Below are 25,477 nucleotides of genomic sequence, written 5' to 3'. Positions count from 1 at the left end.
TATGTATTCAATGCGGCCCAATGCTTTGTTCCCTTTGTGTTTCCACTTGTGCCTTTTGTATACCGACTAAACAAAATGTTAAGAATGTAAATGTCCGGCTAGCAAATGATCAAGAAATGAATGAAATGATGCAGTTCGATATAAACGATATTTTTTCGTATTCCCTCAAAAGCATAAGAAAATGTCTTCAGCATATGCTAAAAGGGTCGTCTGTGGAAATCTGAAAAAATTTCCAATAGCATAAGCTGAAGCCATCTTGGTTGTGGCATCCATTTTGTTGGGTTTGAAATTCTCCCATCCTCTGTTGCTTGTCTTTTTCCCTGCCTGTGCTGTCTATTTTAGATGACTTCCTGACTCAGCTAAAAGCAATGTGCATGCTAAGAGTTTGTAGCTGCCAGAACACCTGGTCTCAGACTCAACTGTCAATCATTTACTGCTGCCATAAGCACTCCTGCTCCCCCTCCCACTTTCCTGACTAAGTGATCTCCCATCTGCCCATGTTTGTTGGTAACTATTCCTGTACATTCTATTTGTATCCACATGCTTACCAGTGCAGAAAAAGCTGTATTTAAGGCCTGTGTTCTGTGACTTCAATGTACTACCTCAGGCAGCACGAGAGTGCTGTGTGGACGTGGTCCCACTCATGAGTGAAAAATAAACTTGTTATTTGAATTCCAGCTACAGTGCCGATCTGTTTTGTTGGTCTATGGACCCGTGGACAGAGAAGGGTGACCCCTACTCATTAAAAGGCACATTTCAACTGAACAGTTATTCTAGCGTAGAATAGATGAGCTGCAACAACCATTAGACAGTAGCAGAGATATATGATTAGAAGTACTAAAAAAGTAAAGGGATGGTAAAGTTCTACCATCTTGCAATAATCATGAATACATACAAGTAAATAAAATACATGATAAAAAGTGCGAACTCCTATGTTGCCTTCCGAACTAGATGTACCTAAATGTACCTAGCATCTGTGTAGGTGTGTTAAGAATCCCTCTAGGATGTAGTCAACCCTATTACCTGAGAATGAGCGAATATGGGACCCCGTCCTGGTCTCGAGTTAGACACCCCGCGAGGGATGTTAGACCACTGCAAGCTGGAGTGTCTGCATGCAAAAACCTCACTGTCTATGGTCAGTGTGCCAGCCGGGAAGTCTGTCTCCTCTGTCCTTCTAAGCAAGATGTGATGTATATATACCCATAGGACTACCCAGGGGTCCAACCTTGCTGTGTTACTGTGTCGGCCTAAAGGATGACGTCAGGCCTGAACTTTGTACAGAGATATTATACAGGAGATGTTAGTCCTGCTGTGATTCCAAGAAGCCTCATGCATAATGTATGAGATTTGAACAAGGGAAAACCCGCGTTCTGAATGCAGTGTCGTATCTAGGTAAAAGGTCGGTCCCTATGAACCGATATGTATGTAATGTAGGGAAGAATATAGGTGAAAAGTTGCAATGTTATCTGCGCCTATATAGGGTACCTATATGAAATATAACACCAAGACTTAAATCAAATCTGTGTTCCCCTAGGTCTTCCAAGTGATAGATTGCCCATGGGTCTAGAAAGGGATCCCCATATAGAATATAGTTGGAGGAGATTCCGTGGAGATAACTGCAGTATTAGGGCGAAGTGTCAGACGGCACCCAGGGGCAACGATCAACTCCAGGCATTTAAGAAAACCAGAGATACAGGGGAATGCAGTGATGTGATTTACATGAATACCAACAAGTCTAATTTCAGAGTATCCTCTGCAAATGTCAAATTATGGGTAAAAAAAAATCTTTTTTTTTTAGGCAAAAGAAATTCAGAACTCAACGCAAATAGCAAAAGTCCTATAATACAGTGTTCCACACTTTCCAGATTATAATGGTGACCCACATGTGAAGATGGCCTATCGCACGAAACACTAATTGGCAAAATTGTGGCCATTTGAAAATCATATTGACTTCATAGTCATATATTTGTTCTGTCTTTTAGTTATTGGAAAAAGTGTGGTGGGAAACATTGGGTGGTGGGAATTGTGATGCTTCTCACACATTCAGAATTTTCAGTAACAGAAATGTGAGGAATATATATATATATATATATATATATATATATATATATATATATATATATATATATATATATATCTCAAGGAACACAGGGGCACAGACCACAGCAGCGGGTGAAATCCAGGATTTATTTACAAGCCAAGAACGATCCACATGAAGCGTTTCGGTCGCCGACCTGCGACCATGATCACATACATATATACAATATATATATTTTTTCTTTTTAAACCATGTATGCGACCTGTGCATGGATTTCTGGTTAGTAAATAGTGGTGGTATTCTTGCAGGCCACACCACAAAGGGACTTTGAGGTGTCTAGTATTCAGAAATGCCTAGGATTCTAAGTTTTATTGGATTCTGGGTAACGCCAGGCCCAGGTGTGTTCTCCTGTATCTCAGTAACCAGCTGTGCACCAACTGAACTTATTCTTGGCCCCATAAAAGTTCAAACAGTATCCAGACTCCTTACTGGGCGCAGTTGTGCGTGTCTGCACACCAGCACAGATCCGAGCAGTACTTGCATTATTTCTCAAGACTAAAACATTTTTTTAAGTCCAGCTCCTTGCTGGGGAGGGGCGGATGTTTCTGAACCCCACAAAGTCAGAAAGGGAAAAAAATATAAAGAGCAATCTGGCTCCTCGCTGCAACATAGATTACCAGTATACTTGTGCCTGTACCCCAGCAAATATGCTGTTTGGATTTTCTCAGTAGAAGAAAAACCAAAAAATACAAAATAAAAATAGCATCCAGGCTCCGTTTTGGGGATTTCGTCAGGGGCTAAAGTAACTCCCAACAGTGCCAGGATCCATGCAGAGGCACAAACGCATGGCTCTATCCTCTGGTAATTCTTCTCTTACAACCTGGAGAAGAACTGGAAGATGAAGGAGCAGTCTGAAACGGAAACAGGACCTGCCCCTTGACATGAGTGAGGGACTGCACTAGCCCTGTGATGTGGAAAGGTACACTAAGTGTGCCCTCATTTTGCTGACAGAGAACTGCTGTACACGTCATGGATTTAGCATGTTGAATAGTTGTGTCAGAGCAATGAATTTTGTGAATCAACAGTTGTGACCAGATCTGTTCATCTGTTTCACTGGAGTGGTCGGCTACAGGGACACTTGTGTAAAGTTCCACTGCTACGCACAAAATCAGAGCCTTACACTACCATCCCGAATGTATGCATGCATCGGTATGTGGCCAGCCTAATACATACATTGTGTGAGCCAATGTAATAGTTCTTCCTGTCCTGCTCTTTTGCACAAGATGGAGACGAGGTAGTTTTACCTAACAGTGGAAGTGTAAAGATGACACTCCTGAAGTTGGATAAAGGAGCCCTAGACACTTATTGGGAAGAAAAGACTACTTCAGAAAACAGATTAGCCCTTTTTCTGAGAGGAGTTTCTGATTAGTTCCCCTGTACCACTGACACTTGGTAGCTGGTGGGAGTGAGGGGTGGAACTGCAGTCTCCGTTGTTCAAGTCAAGGTGAAAGGGACCTTTTAGGTGAATCGAGTCTTTTGTTTTTCTTCTTATCACTGTTCATTGCATTGATGATAGCCATGTGCAGAAAATTGAAATATGTTTGTACCTCTGTTCTGGGACTCCCGAATGTATGCATGGGTCGGTATGTGGCCAGCATAATGCATACATTGTGTGAGCCAATGTAATAGTTCCTCATGTCCTGCTCTTTTGCACAAGATGAAGACGAGGTTGTTTTACCTAACAGTGGAAGTGTAATGACGACACTCCTGAAGCTGGATGAAGGAGTCCTAGACACTTATTGGGAAGAAAAGACTACTTCAGAAAACAGATTAGCCCTTTTTCTGAGAGGAGTTTCTGATTAGTTCCCTGTACCACTGACACTTGGTAGCTGGTGGGAGTGAGGGGTGGAACTGCAGTCTCCGTTGTTCAAGTCAAGGTGAGAGGGACCCTTTAGGTGAATCCAGTCTTTTGTTTTTCTTCTTATTACTGTTCATTGCATTGATGATAGCCAAGTGCAGAAAATTGAAATATGTTTGTACCTCTGTTCTGGGACTCCGGACTGGAGCCTGCCCTACTGTGAGGGCCATCTATAACAAGCATTTGCAATGCAATAGGTCTCGCATTTACGGAAGTTTAAGCTATTGGCATTGTAATTGACACTGCCTTTTATTTATGTTTTAAAAACAAAAATAAAAGGCATTGTTATTTATAATGTTAATAGCTCAAACTCAAGTAAATGAGAGACCTATTGCATTGCAAATGCTTGTTTAGGAGTTTCCAGTATGACTTACTCACTGACATATTAGTGTGCTGCTGTGTAGGCGGTTTGGCTGAAAGGGAAGTTATGCGATAGACTAGAGAATGGGTGATATCTCCCTGCAGTTCAGTGTGTCACTTCCTGTCTAGGACTCACTTTTGCTATTTCCCCATGCAATATTTTTACAAACCAGAGGACTGGCTCCCCGCGGTTCGCCAGCACCTCTACAAGGGATGGGCGCTAAAAAGAGGGAGATGAAAAGGGAAGCGAAAAGAGCAACCGGGGTTGGGAGGCAATACAAATCACAGGAGGAGTTCGATGGAAAAAAAGGAGAATGAAGCTTCTCTACAGCGACCACACAACAGAGAGAAGTGAGACGAGGATTAATAAAAGCAGCAAAAAAATGGAGCAAAAGATGAGAAGTAATCAAGGAAATAATGGGACAAAATGAGAGAGGAAAACAGAGAAAGGAATTGGATAACAGAGGTAAAAGGAAGACGCAGAAAAATATACGGCACAAAGGAGAGTGAGAGGAACCATGGAGAGAAAAAAGACTGGATTAGACTACGAAATATACAGGCAGAGACCAGACTGTATGACCCACTTCCATTAGCCCCCCCCCCCGCTAACGGCACTGCAAGTTCCTGTTTATTACATTGCAGCATAAAAATTAGGGATTACTGTCCCACAATTCCAGCAGCACTACTTACTGATGTCTGTCAGCCTCCAGAGGTACGGAAGACAGCAGCGACACGCCTATCATATCCGGAGCACTCGAGTCACGGGTCTTGGAACGTTCCATATCGCCAGGGGGAGGGAGGGAAAGTGAAAGCGCGCCAATGCGTGTATTACTGCTGAAACGCCGCGAGCCGTACGCGCGCCCATCTCCTGTCCCCCTTCAGAAGAAAAATCGTCTCTCGCCAAGCGAGCGTACGTGTGCACATCTCCTGTCCCCCTTCGGAAGAATCATCGACGACAATAGATCTCACCAAGCGAGTAGCGCATGCGCTGCGTCGCTAGGCAAGACCTAAAAAGGCTGTGTCTTGAGAGCAGCCTCGAAAAAACACTTGAAAGAAGTACCATCGCAAACAGGTTCTAAAAGTACAGATAGTGGATTCACATCTCCTGCCTGCTTTGACTGTATAAACGTGGGAGCCACTAGCCAGCTCGTTTCCATTTCAAGTTCTCTATGCTCAAGGAAGGGAGTGCTCTGCAGAGTACTCAAAGGACCGCTCAGCAACAACAGCAGTTGTTTGCAAGTCAGTCAACTTTCCAGAAGTGAGTGGACATCACCTGAAGACTTGCCCTGCTGGAATAATTTTTTACAGTGTTTTGAAGCCAGATTGCCTGTTGAGAGGGGGAAGGAGTCTGCCAACCATGCAGGTGGTGTTATTGTCCATAGACAGCCAAAAGCAAAGAGACCCCAGTGCTTTGTGGTTTCGCTGGAGACTACAGGAAGCGAACAATTTGAAGTGTGCGCAAGTCTGTTGGCATATTTGTTAATTTCCAAATCCTAGAACACCTTGTTTGCCAGTAAGATTATTTTCATATGCTTTTAGACAGACTTCATATTTCACTTTAATCAAATGCACATCTTTTTCATCATTTAAATTCCAGTCTTAAGTTTATTTCATGGCCTTTAATTGGGTTAAACACCCGCAAATAGAATACAACTGGCTTTGAGTTTAGTGAGAAGAAGTCAATTGCATTTTCAACAACTTCACTCCGTGGCAAAGAGCATGCACTCTTCAGGATATGGATATTAAAGGCATATACTTTCTTTTTTTAGCTTGATTGCACAAGAGAGAAAGAGACCAGTGGGAAAATGTTGAACGTTTTTACTACAAATAACATCCAAGATTTGAGCTTATGTGTGTTAGACCAGACAAGCAGACGGTAGAGGCCAGTTCATTGAGGCATTGTAACTTTGGACTCCACTTTATGTGTTTGTGGGGTATCTAACAGCATTAAAATCCCACAACACTAGGATGGAAGACTAAAGGGCTGTAAATGGCGCTACAATTCTAGAAAGGTCAGAATTGGCATTTTGATGCAGCTTGGCAGTGCAGTTACCCTTTTATGCTCTTGTGCTAGGCTGCTTATTCACTTCTGGGCAAGCACTGATGTTAGACACTAAATCATGCACCCAATGTCAGGCAAGTCGGAAATCTGGTTGGGAGCCTGTTGCCAGGCCCCAAAGGCATCCCCTCTCTGCCATTCATTTTTCCCCTACACTCCACTCCCAGTTGGCAGCTGCAAGGTTTCATTTTTGGTTAGACAGTATGTGCAGTAATCAGAGGGCAGAGATGTATGAAAGGAGGTTTAATTCCCCTCTGCTTCAGGATGACATGGTTATCTAGAGAGGAGCAGATCTAGAAGACACCTGTCAACGCAAGAAACAGTGTTTGAATGCAACTACTTAAAGACAGTCATGCATCAATTTGTAGGGAAAAGCATGTGACAAATGAGACCATACCAAGCAGAAGACAAGCCGTTGTTCACAAACCAGGAGGAGGAGTCACTATCCTCTACAAGGAATCCATCAAATGCACAACATCCACAGAGAACGACACCTCATTCATGGAACACCTGTACTTCCAGCTGCAAATATCAGAAAACGTAACCCTCACCTATCGACCTGTAGATGAATTTCCCTGGTGCTTATTGAGTTCTCATGTGGCTTAATTACCATAACCTATATACTATTTTCGTTCCTTTCCATGAACATTCTTATTTTACTGAGAATTGTATGAATGGGTGCAGCCTGCCCAGACAACTGTCACTCTAATATGAGTGTTGTACAACAATGTTGTAAGCTGTTGTAAGAGTGGTGGTTTATAGGCATCACCAATATCGAGGCTGCAAAGACAACTAGCAGAGCTAATACAAAATGTCGGACTACTCCTTCCTTTTTATAGTTTGAGTACAGAAATATATTAGGAGGATGATAAATACTGGCTACTAAATGCAGTCAACACCAATAATTAAAAGATAATTAAATAAAAGAGCCTTGTGGTGCATGGATGCAGTGTGGTAAACTCAGTTATACAGCCTTAAGAAACACAATAGTCTGGTTATTCATTTGACATCAAGATTGCAGAAATTCAGAATTTTACAGATCTGTGCAATTTATTTACATTGTTTAAAATATTCTTTACACAAACTTGTCAAATGCTTAATCAAGGTTATATTCCTATCCAAATTGGCTGGAATGTATGGTAGCATCTGAAGTTAAATTGATAGACATACAATCTATTTTAAGGTACGCGTGGGCTAGTGTTTTTGCTACCTGGTGAATACTAATGTAATTCAGGGCAAGTATCAGCCTAGGGCAAGTATCAGCCTGAGGCAATTCAAATCAACCTTTACATTGAGGACAATCAACCTCAATCCCGAAATAAAAGGTCGATGTATGTGGTCTAATATCTAATAAACATCAAATATCATACATAACTAAAGCAGGACTGATTTCCTGTACCTTTCAAAGGCTTTATCCCCATATGATTCAACATAATGTATAAAACAGACTAACAGTGTTACACGGTAATGTTGATATATCGTGATGTACTTCACAGCAGCCAAAACAAGCATTGGCATAGCCAATAGGTCTCGCTTTTGGGACCTTATAAGTGTTTAGCCATGCAACAGTTGCATAACTAAATACTTGTAAGGTCCCAAAAGCGAGACCTATTGGCTATAAGCGGGAGAAGGGTTACTGTTTCATCTACATGTAACTGTATAAGGAGATCTGAACTGCTTAACAGGACACTGAGAGCAGGCAAACAGACCGTGCACCTACAAGCACTGTCCGTGTATTTATCTCCCGTCTTCTGATAGCGGGTTTTAATGCTTTAGCTTCATTAACAAATTATGCGTGCTGTGGTAAGGATGGCCACCTTGAATAAACAAGATACAGAAGTGTTACTTTGTTGAATTGACAGCATGTCTGATTTATGCGGTTTTACCACCATGAAATGCAGTGGACAGGAAGCGGAAATAATAACATCGTTTTATAGAAGCCTTGCACCGTGGCAGTACTGTAGTCAATGTTTATTTGAGGTGCAACTATTTGTCAATGAAACTTGATGCCGTGATGCTGCTGTTATGTTTTGTTGTAAACGGAGATTGCTAATCTGTCAGGACTAGATATTATCGACAATGGGAAGATGAAATGCCAAGACAGTCCGCCAGCATTTGAACTTTTGTCCTGCAGATAGCACACAAAAGCCTGAAATAGAGACAGTAGGCAATGTATGTACATTACCAGCTAAATTGCGGAGTACATAGGCTGGGGATGGGGTACACGGTGCAGAGGTAAGAAAGTAACAATAACGTGAGGTGCCGGGAGAGGGAAAGGAACAGGACGGATGAGTGAGAGATGGGAACTGTTTGGAGATGTGAGAGAAATAAAGAGCAGTGGGCTAGGAGTGCAGATTGGGACAGTGCGGAGGTAGAGGTGGATGGGGTGAGAAAGAAACAAGCGGGTGGAGAAGAGATGGTTGGGGTAGTAATAGGCACTGTAAGGGTAGATGGGTGAGGGATTGGTGGATCGGTGAGGGATTGACGGATAGACCGACGAGAGTCCCGGTCGGGGTGGACTGACGGCTAGAATGGAGAGAGAGGAGGCGAGCGGATTGGGAGAAGCAGGTAAGAATAGTGAGAGAGGCGGGCGCAGGTGAGAGCGATAGGTGGATGGGGGACCGTGGGAGGGAGCGGAGGGCCGATGGGTGAGTACACGAACTGAGTGATGAAATGCGGACGAGTGACTACTTGGGGTGGAATGAGCGGTTGAAAAGTGTTAAGGGGTGGGGGAAGGAGTGGAACGGGTCAATGGTCGAAGGATGTGTGGGTGTGTAGACAGAGCCAGGGTGGAGCGGTAGGGCATGGCTGACAGGTGAAAGGGGCAGACGTGCAAGTATGTTGTGATGGGCGGAGGGGGAGTCAGGGTAAAATTGTGAGCGGCTTAGGCAGAACGAAGGGCTGAAGTGTATGGGAAGGAGTTAAGAGAGACTAGTAAGGGCTATAAACCTCCGATGTTTGGCATTCTGTAGCCCCAGGGAGAGAAATACGCAGGGAAGGACACTCTTGTGAAAGAACATGCTGACCAGTTACAACAAGACTGAGGCGCAAAAGTGAAAGCAGGCTGGCTGGCGTGTGGTGTGCGCGCACCATGACGACAGAGGAAAGCCATATGGCGCCTCTGCTCGTCATTGTGCACGTAACCGCACGCCCGTCGCCAGTGCATGCGCCAGTGGGCTGAAGCGCTTCCCCAAAAGCGCCATGCAATCCACTTTTGGGAGCCCCTTACTATAGTCTCGCATAGCGATTGCTACGCAATAGCTAGGTGAGACCTAAAAAACAGGGATATCTGGTAGTTTTTTTAAACGTACAATTGTAAAAGGCTCACTTAAATCAGTTTCTCACCAAAATTATTTACATTTGCAACTATCACAGTGCAACCTAAAATTTGTGGATACAATGAACTCCTTTTTCAAACACCTCAAACCCTTGACCAAACTCCTGATAATCCGCAACTTTAAAATGTGCTAAATGGGCTCGACAAGAGACCGGCATCAGAGCCGAGAGAAAATATGAAATTACTAGCTCTGACCAAAGTTCTTAGAGGTTGTACAAGTATCGAAGGGCAACCACTAAAGAATACTTGCACATTTTAAACTTTAATATCCCGGTCCAACCAACCGTTTTTGTCATGCAATTTCTTCATCTCCACAATAAAATCCAAACCTATTTGTCAGCTCAAAAGTACCAATGAATCAGATTGAGGAATAATAATACAAGAAGCAATACTACTACCAAATCTTAGTGACGCAGATACCCCACTAATAAAACTCTGCAAAACATATCTTTTCATGACTTCTTTCACTTAAAGAGTATCTTCCTAGCCAGTGATCTAAGAATACTGGGAGTGAGGGGGAATTTCTCCCCACATTCTGATCACTTTTCCACACTCTATATCTCAGAGTGTTAAGGTTTTCACAAGAGGACGTTGAGAGCTTCATGAAGCACCAGAATAAAAACTTTTCAACAAGTAGTTAATACTAAGGAAAGGCAGGCCTGAAAATGTTTCTGAAGTGCATCCAGTAACTTACCAAATTTGGCACATTTGTAACTGAAGTAGTTTTAATGTCGGCAGGAAAGGGTGGCAAATTGTTGGTCATGACCGCTTTGTTTGGTAACTGGGTATTCACAACAGGAGCTCTGATCTGCTGCCCACTGGCTTGGGTAAAAGGTGATCCAAATGGACTAGTATTACCAGCCAACCCCATCTGCGAAAGAAACGAGAACACAATTTTACAAAAAATATGGAAAATGTAGAATTAGTCGGCCAGGTTAGTTAATCAAGTAGGGGCAGCCCAGCCGCGAATATCTGCAACAGCATAAAAAAAATGAATAATAGGACACTTGCTGCAATACCAATTTCTCATCCATTAGAATACTAAATGAAGCACGAATAAAGAGCTACCCAGATATGGACCAGCACTGAATGAAGTAGCAAGAAGCGATTTGGTTTGTAGTATGAACAAGGCCTTATCCTTGGCTGTACAGCTCACAAAATATAATTTGGAGAGAAAATCCCTCCATTCAAAACTCAATGCTAAAGTCTCCCAGAGAAGAAGAGGATGTTGAAGCAACCCCCTGCATGCACCAATACTTCTCGAACTTTAACAAGTGAATATTCATTTTTGCAGGACAAGAAAAGCTAGCACACTGCTCTTAAGTTAAGTAAAGAAAAGGCAGCCTTAAATTACAAATGCTTGTTTACTGTGGGTATCCCGCGTAAAAGTTGTCTTTTTTTATGAACCACTTTCTCAACATTCCCTCTGTATCAATATCATGAGCTATGTCAATGTCCTTCCCACAGCAGAAATGCTGGAATGTTTTGTGGGAAATGTCAAGCAGATGTAATGTGATGGAAACATCAATATGTCAGAAAAATTGAAGATCTGAGACCTAGCGTTACTCAGTTGTGACTCACTAACTGAAAACAACCATTGGCAACGCCAATAGGACTTGTTTGGCTGCCAATGCAGGAAATGTCTTCTGTCAATGGTGGGCATAAATAAAAGCAAAGACATTTCCGTAGAAATATGTCACAAAGCATGAATATGAAGTTTTCTCCATGGCCGATAAACGGTATTCCTATATTTATAGGGAGGGTACATCAGGGCCTAAGGACTTGAATTTAATTTTGGAATATCCTACCAGTCTCTATCATGGGTAGAGTTGCAATCATGAATATGGTGTTCCTGCCATTGGGCTTTTATACCATACAAAACCCCCATATGCCCATTCTCTTGGTCAACCTTTAAATAACTGAATAGTCTACTTCTGAGTGTGCAGGCAAAGGGAGCAGGGTTCAATTGGATTCCTTGAAAAGAGACAGAGAGGTCTGGAACTGTCTGATATGGAGCTATGCTATATAGCAACGCATCTCCAAAAATCAGCACTCTGCTGCAATAAGGAAGACAGCTGGGAGAACCCTTAAAAATACATCATTATCAGTGTGCATTAATGTGGGTAGGGGGCCTTTACACAGGGAAAACACCCTCATATTGAGCAACAGGAGTCACTTGCATGGGAAACAGTAGTTAAGAGAGTTGTGAAGTGGACCCTGTTGCCAGATCATTACAAATTTCATGGCTACAATCATTTTGCAAAATAAACCAAATCATTTCTAAGGCTTGATGGGGAGGTGCCAATCATTTGGGTCTCATACTCGGCAGGAACATTTATCTTCTTTGAGAAAAGCAGCAAGACATTTGGGCCAGGCCTGGGACAGCCATTATAATTTAATAGGCTAATGCCACCAAAGAGAAATGGACTGGTTTCTATTGTGCTCCAGCATCATCCGGAACACCAAGTCCTGACAAAGGTAGGATAGGGTCGTGAATTGGTATTGCACCTATACAACGTCATCAAGAATGAGGCATAAAAGCTCCCCTTAAGCGCGCAGAAGTGATGGGAGGACGACTTTGGATCCAGCATGTACGGGAAATTACAGACCAATTTCTCTTACCGTACCCGATTAAAATCATTGAACGGCTGGCCAGTAATTCTTTGTCTCAGTTCCTGGAATCCAACTCTAGACTGGATGATGTTCAGTTTGGCTTTCGACCTGGCCATGGAACTGAGACTGCTTTAGTGACCGTGTTAGACGACCTTCGACTGCGGGCAGACAGGGGACAATCCGGCATTCTTGTTTTGCTCGACCTGTCTGCCGAATTCGACACGGTGGATCACTGTATTCTGCTGACCAGGTTGGAAGAAGCTGGGGTGTCAGGGACAGTTCTGGAGTGGTTTTGTTCCTATCTCTCTGACAGAAGTCAGGCAATTTCTCTTCCTCCGTACCAGTCTAAATTTTCCAACATACACCATGGCGTTCCTCAGGGATCAGCTATTAGCCCTATTCTCTTTAACATCTATATGAGACCCTTGATAGGAATTATGAAGATGCATGGTGTGCGAGAGTGGTAAACTATGCCGATGACAGCCAGCTCTTCTTTTCCAGAGTCCAAACTGCGGCAGCCAAGTTGGCATTGATGAAACCTCGCCGCTCGTCTGGCTCATTAGCACTGGCAGAGCTTCATTGGCTACTTCAGCGGGTTCAGTTTAGGTCTCTGTGTTTGGTCTTCAAGGCCCTCCATGGCCTGGGACCTAGGCCTCTTCAGCGGATCTTTACATGGTATACTCCATCAAGGTGCCTCTGGTCTGCCACCGCCTGCTTGGTGAAAGTCCCGAAAACGCAAAGAGCTAGATCAGGAGGAAGAACGTTTAGTTTGGCTGCAACCAAAACTCTGGAATAGCATCCCTCTGGAATGTAGACAGATGCATGATCTGCTACAGTTTAGGAAAAAGATTAAAACATGGCTGTTTCCCAGAGCTTGATGAACTCGGGAGCTGCCCTGTCAGTCTATGCTGTTTCTCTCTCCCCCCCCCCCCCCCCCCCCCCCCGCTTGATGAGGATTTACGTACTAGCGCCAAGATACCCGTTGGGTGATAGCTGCGCTCTATAAGTTCCGTATACACTACAATACAATAGTTGCGGGAGACCCTATCGAAAAAGGGAATGGGCATTGGCATGCACCCAGGTCCAAGCGAAAGCAAAACCAGATTTACATTTTCATATTTCAATTTCCTGCACCACATTTCTCTCATCCCTATGATACTAAACAGGATATTCAAGGATAGATCATGGCTGAAGTGTGACTGCAGGAAAGCCATGGTCAAGTATATGTCCTGAACATGCAGATTTATATCAGACTACTGGAGGGATTTGGTCATTAAACTAAAAAGGGGGACAGCCAACCACTGGGTTTGCAGTCACAAAGCATTGCCTGCTCTGCACAATTCCTAAACCTACAAAAGGAACGTTACTACATAGATTTACTATCCTGGATTTATTATTTAGCAAAAAGCAGAAAAGCAATGCACTGTCTCTACCCAGGAGAGACTGTTTGTGCATCTGGGAGGTATACACTGGAATGGGTCTTTGCAGAAGAGTGGCGCATGAAAAACGTCAAATGGGCGGCAATATATGGGGAGGGGGGTGATGAACTGATGCTCGAGACCCCTGAAAGATAACCTGCAGACTAACAGGTACGGGGAAGGTTAACCATCATGAGCTCCATGAAGAGAGCACTTTTTTTGTTTTTATGAGTTTGGATTCCCAATGGGGCTTATGCATGGGAGCCGAAGCAACAATAGACAATGTAAGCCTAGAATGCACTCAAACGTAGAGCTTAATTTACACATTTTTAAGTATAAGCCTGCATACCCCACACTGCTAAGTTGGTTACTGAAGAATCTACAGTGGTTGTCACTGGTAGTAGGTTATGGTCATTTAACTAAAATGCTGAATTATTATGGCTCTTTGCTGCACTATTATTTCTTTGTGAGATCCATTTAGTTATCACTGTATGGAAAAAGCTTCAAAAAAAACTTTGAATAAAGTTTAATGAAGCATGCATGTGTATGTTTTGGGACTTTACAACAGTCCAGCAAAATGATGTATACAAAGGCATGTCACTATGTATTTTTGTGCTGAAGACATGACGCAGCTGCCTTGTTGGTTGTATTTTAAATTTACTATTCCAAGAGGGCCGACACAGATCATGGACCAGTAAAAAGCAGGAAAAAAAATTTAGACTCAAGTGCATTATGAAAAAGGCATGGTCCAGCAGAAAAATGAAGCAGCAGGACCCTCCTTTATTAAAGCATGCAAACATTGGGACAGGAAGGTCGGGAAAGCAAAGAAGGAGGGGGTAATGGAAAAAGGCGAGATGGTAATACGGATGAACAGCAGGGAGATAAGTACAGCGAAGAAGAAACCAAGGAGCTTGAGACAGCGAAAGGAAGAGAAGGAGTAGTTTCTTACCTGTAACTCCAGTTCTGTAGTAGGGGTATCTCTGTTATAGTCATAATCTATGAATAGTCCCGCCCATGTGCGGGGACCCCGGAGCAATCAAAATATCTCTTAAGCTGTCCTGCATTTGCAAACCTGCAAAGACACTTAAGAGACAGACAAAATAATACAGCCTAATAACAATATGGCTGCACTGGCCAACACTTCCTCTGAAGTGAACACAAAAGCCAAAATAAAGTTTAAATGTCATTTTTATTCACATCTGACATGTTCCTTTATTGTATCACACTCCCTTCACCAAAATCCCTTTAAACAATAGAGAGGAAGGGGTGGACAGACAAGCCCTATAGGCTGTCATTATGTGTCTGCTAAAGGGATACCGTGCCTTTAAGGAACTCTCCAGAGACCCCCAGTATCCCAGGATGCACAGCCAAAGCAAGTTACTTTCAGTTCTTTAGCCCCTCAGTGAGGAGATTAGTCTTAAGGGCCACCGTAGGAAGATAGAGGTTGAGAACCTCAGCTGCCCGACGGAGCACCATTGTGTAGGAGGCGCCCTCCTCCATGGTAGGCGGGGGAGAGGCAAACCCCGGGTCAGAAGAGACATCGAGGTCGCCGGCGTCCACCCAGGCCTGCTCCGAGTCACACTGACGGGCAAGAGGGTCCTCGGACCCCTCCCAGTCATCCTCCACCTCCGTTGCAGGAGGAACAGGCCGCGGCGGCAGAGCCGGCGAAGGAACATAGGGCGTCGAAAACGGTGCCTTGAACGGTCTCCAAATGCGGATCCCTGGCAGGAACTAAGTGGTCCTGGAACCGGGGCAAGGGCGAAACGAACGGCACCCACTGCGGCGCCGGAGGCGGAGCTGAGGGCGGCGCTCGGCCCGGAGCCGTCAGTGCCGGACCTCGTGGTGCCGGGGCCAATGGCGTAGGATCCTGTGGCGCCGAAGCTGGATCCGCCGGCGGCCCAACAGGATCTGGACAGGGGACCGTGGGGCCCAAAGGCACGCCCAGCAGGAGCCCGAAACCTAAAAAGGCGGTCCATGGTGGCAAGAAATTCTTGCAGCTGTTCGTGAGTCGCCGACTGACCCGGGTAAGGCGGGTAGGCCGCGGGACTCCCAGGCTCCAAAGAAGCCACAGGGGCAGATCCCCTGTCCCTCTCGTCTGCATCCGAGGAACGACAGGGGGACGTCGGAGAGCGAACACGCTTCTTTGACTTCTTTTTATGTCGTCGCTAACCGGATCCCGAGGGTGAAGACTTGGAGCCCGAGGAGAGACAACTGCGGCCCCGCGAGCAGTCCCGGGAACGGTGCCTAGACCTGGAGCGGCGTTGGGACGAGTGCCGGACCTTCAGCAGCTTCTGGCGCAGCTCCCTCAAGGCCTTCTGGGCCACGGCCCGACAGTCCCAGCAGCACCGGGAGTCGTGGTCGGTCTCCAGGCAGTAGAGGCAAATATCGCGGGGGTCCGCCACCGACATATTGCGACGGCAGGACCCACAAGACTTAAATCCAGGCATCCCTACGTGCACCAGGAGAAACAAGCATTTGCAATGCAATAGGTCTCACAATTGCAAAAGTTTAAGCTATTGGCATTGTTCATGACAATGACTTTTTTATCTATTTTATACAACAAACATAAATGCCATTATCATTTACAATGCCAATAGCTAGTGTTGCATTATTATTAGCAATGCCAACTGCTCACACTGTTATAATGCGAGACCTATTGCATTGCAAATGCTCGTTTAGTTTGAGAGTTCATGGACTAAAGTGGCAACTCCACAAGAAACAAAGTAAAACCAGCTTCGACGTCATTTGAACTGCCTTTACTGATGGTCAGCGATATCTTGGCAACCTGGTGAATTTTGCCTATGCGCCGAGATCTCTGCTGCTGGATCAGCCAGTTTAAGATTATTCGCCTCTTCACAGTAAACCTTTCACTAACCCCAAAATTAAGGGGACCTATGCACATAGGTACTAAACCGATGCAATCAAACGGCACGAAAAGTTGTTCTTAAACCATTAGCCTCAGGACAGTTTAGTCGAGCATAAGGGCAAGGAGGGAGGTGTTGTGGCTAACTAAATTAGAACCCAGTCACAGAGTGGGACTTGGGGAAGATGTGTACATGACTTATTAGTTTTAGAAAGTAGGTAAAGTACACATCAGTCAGGACTCCGATCGCGCCCAACAGCATGTGCCCCCTCCAAATAGCAAGACCAATGTACTTCACGCCATCTACTTTTTTTTTTTTTTTTTTATAAGTGTTACAACTAATAGGAACCCGGCCAGTTTCACAACCATGAGCATTCAAACACTGCCTTTGTCCTTAATTAAAGGAAAAACGATTAATGTGATTATAAATTGAATTTTTCCTTCACCTTTCTCCAAAGTCTAAAAGTGGAGCCTTTCCCCCAGAATATAGGCCGAAGAAAAAAATATATTAACTGATTGCTCACACACACATAGAAAGCTGTTCTCTGTGCAACGTGGAGCACAGATCCGTTCTTATGGGACAGACTAGCTAGTCAGTGGTTACTGGGCTGCATACAGAGTCATTGTTGAGCAATCCAAACCCACTCAATACTACTGCACTCCAGGTACATAATCAATTGGCTCCCTTTAGGCATTTCACGGCACATGGCTTACTCTTGGTAGGAGCTAGAATGTCAGAGCATACAACAGTACACTAAACATCAATGTCCTGTTTGGAACTCCGTAGTAGGATCAGAGGTTTTATTAATAGCAACTTACAAAAAAAGTCTAACTAAGACAGATGCAGGTCATTCAGAACCAGCTATGCAGTCCAAGAGGAAATAAAGCTTTATGAGCAGCCTCTCAAATAGCTAGTCACAACTATATTTCAGTTTGCAGGTGACTCATGACCTGTGGCCATAGACCAGTTACATCACATATTCAATATGATGAAGCAGACTTGAACAAGAGGTGCAGTCCATACAGCTACCACCTAGACAACCGAGCACTGGTGTTATGATATGGAAGGTCACATTAGCCCTAACACGAAGATGTTCGAGGCGGCTGTGGGAGGGATGGGTGCGAAAGGGATGTGATACAAGGGATAGGAGGGATGTCGTCACGTTCCACCATACCCAATATTTATGCATTAAGTTAAGGGTTGTTCCTGTAGGAATACCAGGCTTCTAATCAAGGAGATTTGGATGCAATGGTTTGAGATCAACTGACGATTTCCCAGTTGAGGAGGAGAGTGTCCTTTGTTTATTTTCCTGAGCGGGCCACCCAAGGACCAGTCTGCTTGAACTAGTCGATGTGCAGCTGTAGCTTCAACCCAGAAAAGGGTGGCAGGGGAAATGGGGGGGGGGGGGGGGGTTCTTTCTATGAGGCACGGGAACATCATATTTAACATGGCCTTTGGTGCGCGTAACAGACACCAACAGGCCATGGGCGGAGCAATGCGACCGCCTTTGGCCTATTGCGTGCTGTCTTAGTAAAAAACACGCACACAAAGGCCATAAGCGGGCCACAAAAGGAAAACCACACCCACGAGCGTGTGCAATTCCAGGCTCAGTTTCTGAACCCCACACAAAAGGGCTCTCACTACGCGAGCCCTAAAAAGGGGAGACAAAAAGTCTCAAAAGAGTAGTCAAAAAGTGACTAAGGTACTTGCTCTATCCAAATCTGCGCTTGCTGGCGCAGAAAAAGAAAGAACTGACGTCAGCGCGCACAGGTGGCGCCTAAGTAGTCTCCGTAATGTCATCTCGGCACATACGACGCCAGTGACTGACGCGGAGCCGCACAACGCCACCTACAGACGTGCAGGGGTACTGCTACGAAAAGACTTTCCGGATCCAGTCTGACGCCTGGGGATATTCTAAGGTAAGGAATATATCACTAATGTGTTTTTCAGATATTTCTAATGGTCTTCCGGTCTAAGAGTTCCTTCAATCAACAGTCAAGTAAAAAAACAAATAAAAAAAGCCTTATGGGTCATCTTCTAGATTAACCTCATTTGTGGATCACAAATGAAGCAGTTAAATGGGGTCTACTTTCAATTTTCCATGCAATGTAAAATTCTCGATATTTGTCACATCTTATTACTGTCCATTGTACCAAAGTGACATTTTAGCGCTTTACAACATTCTGTAAATAAATACACTTTTAGAGGGAGGGGTCTGGCCTGACGCCGATTGAGTGAGCAGCACTGCTACGAGCTCCGCTCAGAAAGCTTTGTTCAGAATCATCCAACCACAGGTGACAATCCCTGTGCCCCCCCCCCCCCACCCCCTCCTCTCTGAGGTAACGAGGGGTGCCAGAAAAAGCTGACTGGGCGGTCCGCCGATGTAATTTCCCCCTGGGTAGATCACGATGGCAGCAGCCTGAGATGTGGGCCCCGCTTGAAGAGGTGACTAGTGCACCTGGTGGATGGCTTGTTGGACCGGGCTATCGACCGGCGGGGCCAGAGCTGTGGTGATCCGCTCCGATGGGGGGGGGGGGGGGGGGGGGGGCTTAACTCCATTCTTTTCCTCTATTATTTACTACTAGCTGCATGGGGGTGGTTGGGTGGGGCATTTCTTTTTGGCCTTTCCTCCACCTTTCCTTACAGTTCTGGTGGCTTCACTAACGAATGCATGCAAGTTGGTTGGTTGTTTGGAATGGGTGTACATACCTACTTGTCCTGGGGAGTGGGAGTTAGGGTGTTTGTTGTTTGACTATCGAGGGGGAAAACATGGTGCGTGCCCTGTGCCAATGTGTCCTGTTTTGCTGCTGGGACATACGGCTATGTTCTTGGGACATGGTGGGGTAGGTGGCACCCCATGAATTCAGCTTCACAAATGAAATGTCTACCCCCATAGCTTACAAGATATTATCTTGGAACATTAGAGGGATGCATACCCGATGAAAAGACACAGTGTTCTATCTTAATAGACAGGAAGTACAGATAGCACTTCTTCAGGAGCCCCATCTTCTTGTCAAAGAGGGAGCAGCGTTATGACAGATGGAAAGGGCAGGCCCATTTTACCACTTACTCTGCCTATGCAAGGAGGGTCATGATATGGGTGTGCCCGAGGGACCCCATGCAATGTAAAGAACAGATGTTGGATCCTGCTGGCTGCTATGTTGTGGTTATAGGCAGTCTAGATGGGCTCGATGTTGCTATAGGTAGTATATATGGCCCGAATGTGGAACTAGCAGTGTTCTTTGAAGACCTTTTGTTGGTGTTTTTCCCTCATTTGATGGGCTCAATAATCTTGGGAGCAGACCATAACTGTGTGGTGGATTCCGCTTCAGATCGTTCAAACCCACCGTTGCGGGAGTCACTGACCTGGCCTACAGGGTGGCCTGTGCATTCACTGCCTGGCAGAGGTAATGGGGGTGGTAGACTCCTGACATGCGGGGAGCGTGACTATTCCTTTTTTTCTGGCCTGCACGACTTACATGTGCACCTGAACACGCTTTTGTGATCACCGGACTGCACGGAATGGTTCGTACTACAGAATGACTATCCCATACTATCTGACCATAATCATCTCTTACTGGGGCTGGATTGGATGAGGGCCACATCTTGTATTCCGGTGAGGAGATTGGAACCGGAATCCTTGAAAGACCCTGTATTCCAAGGCACGGTCCGGACCTCTAGATGTCATTATTTTGATAAAAACGCAGGTTCTAGGTCATCCCCTCTAGCAGATTGGGATGCTTTTAAAGTGGTTTTAAGGGAAACCAGCATTTCTGAACCAGTGGACGTTCGAAAGACACTTATTAGAAGTCTAGTCCCAGGAGAAAGAGTAGAAAGGCCCTGAACTACAGCCCAAAACACGGGTGGCTAGGGAAAAGGTTGCAGAGCAGGTGGATCGGTTGCAAGGATTTGGCCATAGGCAATATATAGTACGGGCACATGCAGAGAGGACCCGCACGGGATCACTGTTGGATAGGCTGGCGAATCCAATAAAGCAGGGCACGGTCACTATGGAGCTTGCCGCTGCTGATGGTTCTAAGCTATATAGACAGGAAGCCTACTATTCTGGAATGTATCTTAGTGTGAATGTTTGCTCACTGGCAGGCGCTGCAGCCTCCCTCGGGGACCTTTAAGGCAGTCACATGTCTTTATAGAACTATTCGGGGTAATGTGATCTTACCCCTGGAGACCCTTAGAGGACTGTGGAAGGGGGAATCTAGAGATACCCATTCCGAAGGATAACTGGGAAGTAATCCTACAACGCATGCTTAAGGTTCAAGAAATGTATAGCTTAACCATATTAATTTCTATGTGCTTCATATGGCATAACTTACACCAGGAAGGATTGCCAGACACTTTGCTGTGGAGGGTGCGAGATGCCAGAGGTGTGGATAAGTAGGGGGCCGAGCTTCACCACATGTTTTGGGCATGACGGGAGCTAGGGCATTATTGGGAGGAAGTTACTAGAATTTTAGCAATAGTAACTGAACGAGTGGTCCTGTGCATGCCTGGCCATTGCTTTCTACGTTGGTACCTACACACAGCTAAGAATAGGGCGACAAGCAGGTTGCAGGACTTGGCCTTCATTTTAGCAAAAAGGGAGATCACGCCTAACTGGAAGACTCTGATGGGCCTCCCGAGTGGAGGTTTGGAAGCGGGAACTGAAGAGATGGGCGAGATAGGAGTGTGGGTTTTGCTGAGGGAGGCTCAATCGGGGCCTTGGATCACTGGATAGGGCCCGAGCTTGGGAGTCACTGGTGGATGCCTGGCAGAATCCTGTTCCACCTTCGCCTGGGAAATTGTCGGAAACCCCCCAACTGTTTTAAGCCATGAATGGAGCCCTTATCCTCTTTCAATGTTGATTACAACATGTTAAGCAAGCTGGGACTTTACACAGAACCACGCTATACACCTGACTAAGCCCAATACACTACCGGAGATAGAACTGAGAGTTGACACCCCCTAATTGGGGGCAGTATGTGGCAGGGCATGACCATGTTAAGAGCTGGGTACGAGGGAGGGAGCTGCCTGTTGTGGGTGTTGAGCAGCTGTTTCGTAGGCATATAATGCTGAGGTAGGGATGGTAATTTAACTGCACATTGTTATTACGAGAGATGTTACTTCTCATTATTGTATTTAACTAACTAGCAGATTAACATACTCTGTAGGGCTACTGCTGGATATTACCATGCCTACTGTGATATGATTATGTTTTCACTGAATGAAAATAAAATCGGTTTACAAAAAAAATACACTTTTAGAGATCAACCATCGTTTAGTAAAGTTCACAATTATAAGCAACACCAACCAAGATAGCCCAAACATTGGAATAGAAATGGGGCGCCCAAATACAAAACCACCCTAAATAATACTTTTTCAATAAAATTAGGTCATGGAAAATAGTAAAGACATATTACATTTAAAATCAATATTCATACCGATTGTGTTTTTTCTTTTCGCTTTTTTTTATATAAATCATTTTTATTGATTTTCATAGCAACATTATCAGTGCACGGGTATAACCATACATTAACCAGTAACTGCAGGGTGTCCCCGGCCATAAGTAACCATATAATGCTCCATAGGCGTTTCAGATGCTCCATGTCCAGCCAATGGGAATCACACCCCTACCCCTCCAGTATACCACCCCACCCCCCCGCCACCCCCTCTCACCCCCCCCCCCGTGGCAGCTGCAAAGCATCCGAAAATGTCAATATCAGTCTGGGGAGCGCCGGACCCCCCCGGATCTCCATCAGTGATGCTACGGAGCCCCGCCTCTCCCCATGCCCGGCCCCTGCCAGGTCTGGAAGAGACGCAAGGCTCTCAAAGTGGGCGGATAGACGGCTGCAGGGAGGCCCCTAGACAGGTAAGCCAGCAGGGCACCCCAAGACTCCTCAAAGGCTGAGGGATCATCCCTAAAGCTCACTGCCAGGCGCTCCAACGAGAGTAGGCGCCACAGGCGGGCGTGCCACAGTGATAGGGCAGGAGCGCCCTGTTTCTTCCACGCCGCCGCCACTGTGAGCTTAGCCGCCCCCACGCAGAGCCACCATATAGCCTTGTCACCCCTGGACACTCCCTCCCAGTCCTCCCCCCGAAGACCTAGTATCATATGCGCGACCTCCCCGGGGGGTGTAAATCCCAAGATCTCTTTAATCTGCGCTAGAATTTCTTCCCAAAAAGGTCGGATGCTGGGGCAGTCCCACCATATATGTTTGAAGTCCCCTAGGAGGCCACATCCCCGCCAGCAGAGTGCAGAGGTCCCCGGGAAGATCCTAGCCAATTTTGTGGGGTATAGGTACCAGTCAAATATGGTTTTGTAGTGTGCCTCCCTCAGGCCCACCGACAAGTTATGTCTGGGTATATCACGCCACAATCCCCTGCACTCCGCTTCTGTTATCTCTCTCCCCAGGAGGTGCTCCCAGAATCCCATATACCTGGCCCTGGGCGTGTGTAACGTGTTCAGCAGCATCCTATAGAGCGTCGAGATTGCCCCCTTCATAGAACCCGCCTGCGTCAGAACCAGTTTCTCCATATCAGTGAGGTTCTGCCATCCCGCCTCCCTCATCGGTGTCGCCGTGGCCCAGTGCTTTAGCTGGAGATAGTGGAAGTGCTCACTGTTGGGAACCCCAAACTCACCCCTACAGTTCTGAAACGAGCGGAACACCCCCTTGTCAAATAGGTCCGCCAGTTTTAGACATCCCCCTTCAAGCCACTCATCAAAAGGACCCTCGTCGCTGGCTGGCGGGAAGGCCGGATTAAAGTGTATCGGGGTGTATGGCGAAGGGAATGTCGTCTACACCTCTCTCCGCGTGACCCTATCCCAAACCTCTAGCGTAGTGCGTGTCGGCGTGCTAAGATAGGCATTCGGCGGTCTGTCTCTCCTCGGTTTCCACAGCAGATCCCAGATCGACCTGCCGGCGATCGCACGGTCCATCTGAAGCCAATGCTTCTCCGATTCATGCGCCGTCCATTCTAACACGACCCGCAATTGGGCCACCTGATAGTAAAGCTCAAAGTCTGGCAGTCCCATCCCTCCCTCCGCCCTCTGCTTCTGAAGCACTGTAAAAGGGAGCCAAGCCCTCCCCCCTGCCACACGAACTTCGTGATCGTCTTCAGCTGCGGAAGAAACGCTTTCTCCAGCGGGATCGGCAAGGCCTGAAACAAGTAGAGGACCTGCGGCAGCACCATCATCTTCACCGCATTGATTCGCCCCATCCAGGATATATACAAAGGTTTCCACCGCCTCAACTCCTGTCGCAAGTGCGGTAAAACTGTGGTGTAGTTGGCCCCATACAGCCCCGAAACCGTCGGCGTAAGCTGCACCCCTAAATATTGTAGCGAGTGCTGTGCCCATGAGAGCGTCGTCTGGGATTTCAGCGAAGCCACCTCCGCTCTCGAGAGTGTGAGATTGAGTATATAGGACTTGGTCATGTTGACCCAGGTCCGGGCCTTCCGCGCCCTCTTCCAAGTCTCTCACCCGTATATTCTCCCTCCGGGTACGGTTCTCCAAGTCTTCCAGCTTCAGGGCGGACTGCGCCAGCTGAGCGCGAAGCTCTGTACACTCCGCCCGGGAGGCCAGGGAGGCGCTATCCAAGGCTTGCACCTTCTCCTCCACCTCCAAGACTCGAGACCCCACGGCGTCCACATCCCGGCGCAGATCGCCGAGCTTCTCCGTTAGGTCCCCCCGCAGTTGGTCCAGGCTAGCGTGAAGATCCCGTTTGAGCTCTCCACAGAGATCTTTCTTGAAGTCCCGGAGCGTGGCCACCAGGTCGTCCTTCGTCAAGGCCATGCCGTCTCCTCCGCCCAGACCTCCCTCGTCAGTGGCGCTGGACAGCGTCTGGAAGTACTTCGCCACGCGATTTTCCTGTGGCTTCGGCGCCTTTTTTTTTGTCGGGAGCGCGCGGGACCTCCTCCCCATCAGTCCGTCCCCTCTGTGCCGTAAGACGTCGCAACCACCAGTCCTATGGCACCGCAGTGACAATCCTCCACCGCTCGACCCCTGGACCCTGGAAGCAGAATCGGGGGCCGTCCAGTCGCCGCCGGCAGACCCCGCCACTAGACGCTCTGCTGACCTCACGGGCTGCGCTGTAGTTCAGTCCTCACCATCGCCGGCCATCCCCTTTATCTCCACGTGCCCTCCATACCCAGCGTGCCCGGGAGCCAGCGCTCGGTGTCCAGAAAAAGTCTTACTTGGCCGCCATCGTAGAGTCAGGCACCGCCCAGAGCCAGGACGAGCGGCGATCGCCCCCTGTGTCTCCGTCCCCTCTAGCCTGCAATGTCCGCCGTCAGGGAGCACAGCTCGAGTCCCGGTGGCCAGCCGCCCCTCCTCGTGATCACTGTAGTGGCCGCAGACGCCGCCTCCCCGTGAGGGTCCTACGAAGCTGTTGCTCGGCGCTCTGTCCCTCCTCTCAGCGCCGGCCAGGCCAGCACCACCTCGGCTGTCATGGTCACTCCCGCCGTGCGCTCAGATCGACAAACCTCCGGACACTTCCCCAAGTCCGGGGGGATCACTGCTCGGCGATCGGCCGCAGCCCGCCACCGCCATTTTGCCCGCTCGCTACTCCCGGGTCAGCGCTCGCTCTCCAGCATCACCGCTGCCGCCACAGCCTCACCGCCTCGCCATCCGCCTCCACAGGAGTCCCGTGAGTGTTTCCCCCGTAGTGCGCCAGTCCGGAGCCCCCGCCCAGCCGCTTTTAGGAGTCCGTGGGGCCGGAGCTGACTCGGTGCACTACCAGTCAGCCATCTTACTTGGCCACGCCCCCCCCTTTTCGCTTTTTTGAAATGTCCTCACTACATTAACTTGTTGGATAGACAAATGTTTACTTGAGTCTAGTTTTAATGTCTTTTCCTGGCATCCAGAAACTGGGCTG

The 25,477-nt window shown here is 46.8% G+C and overlaps 1 protein-coding gene across 2 annotated transcripts in view; it reads right to left on the bottom strand.

Annotated features, from left to right (window-relative positions):
• CREBBP (CREB binding lysine acetyltransferase) overlaps positions 1–25,477 on the bottom strand; it is a 1,382,831-nt gene that overhangs the window by 1,188,491 nt on the left and 168,863 nt on the right. For both annotated transcript variants that reach the window (XM_085628465.1, XM_085628466.1), the window contains exon 3: positions 10,407–10,583. In XM_085628465.1, the coding sequence (XP_085484591.1) occupies positions 10,407–10,583 (177 nt within the window). The remainder of the gene's footprint in view (positions 1–10,406; positions 10,584–25,477) is intronic.

Source organism: Triturus cristatus, chromosome 10 (genome assembly GCF_964204655.1).
Source record: "Triturus cristatus chromosome 10, aTriCri1.1, whole genome shotgun sequence".
NCBI classification, from domain to species: domain Eukaryota; kingdom Metazoa; phylum Chordata; class Amphibia; order Caudata; family Salamandridae; genus Triturus; species Triturus cristatus.
Note: the sequence above shows the minus strand (reverse complement) of the source record. Positions and strands in the feature narration are given on the sequence as shown.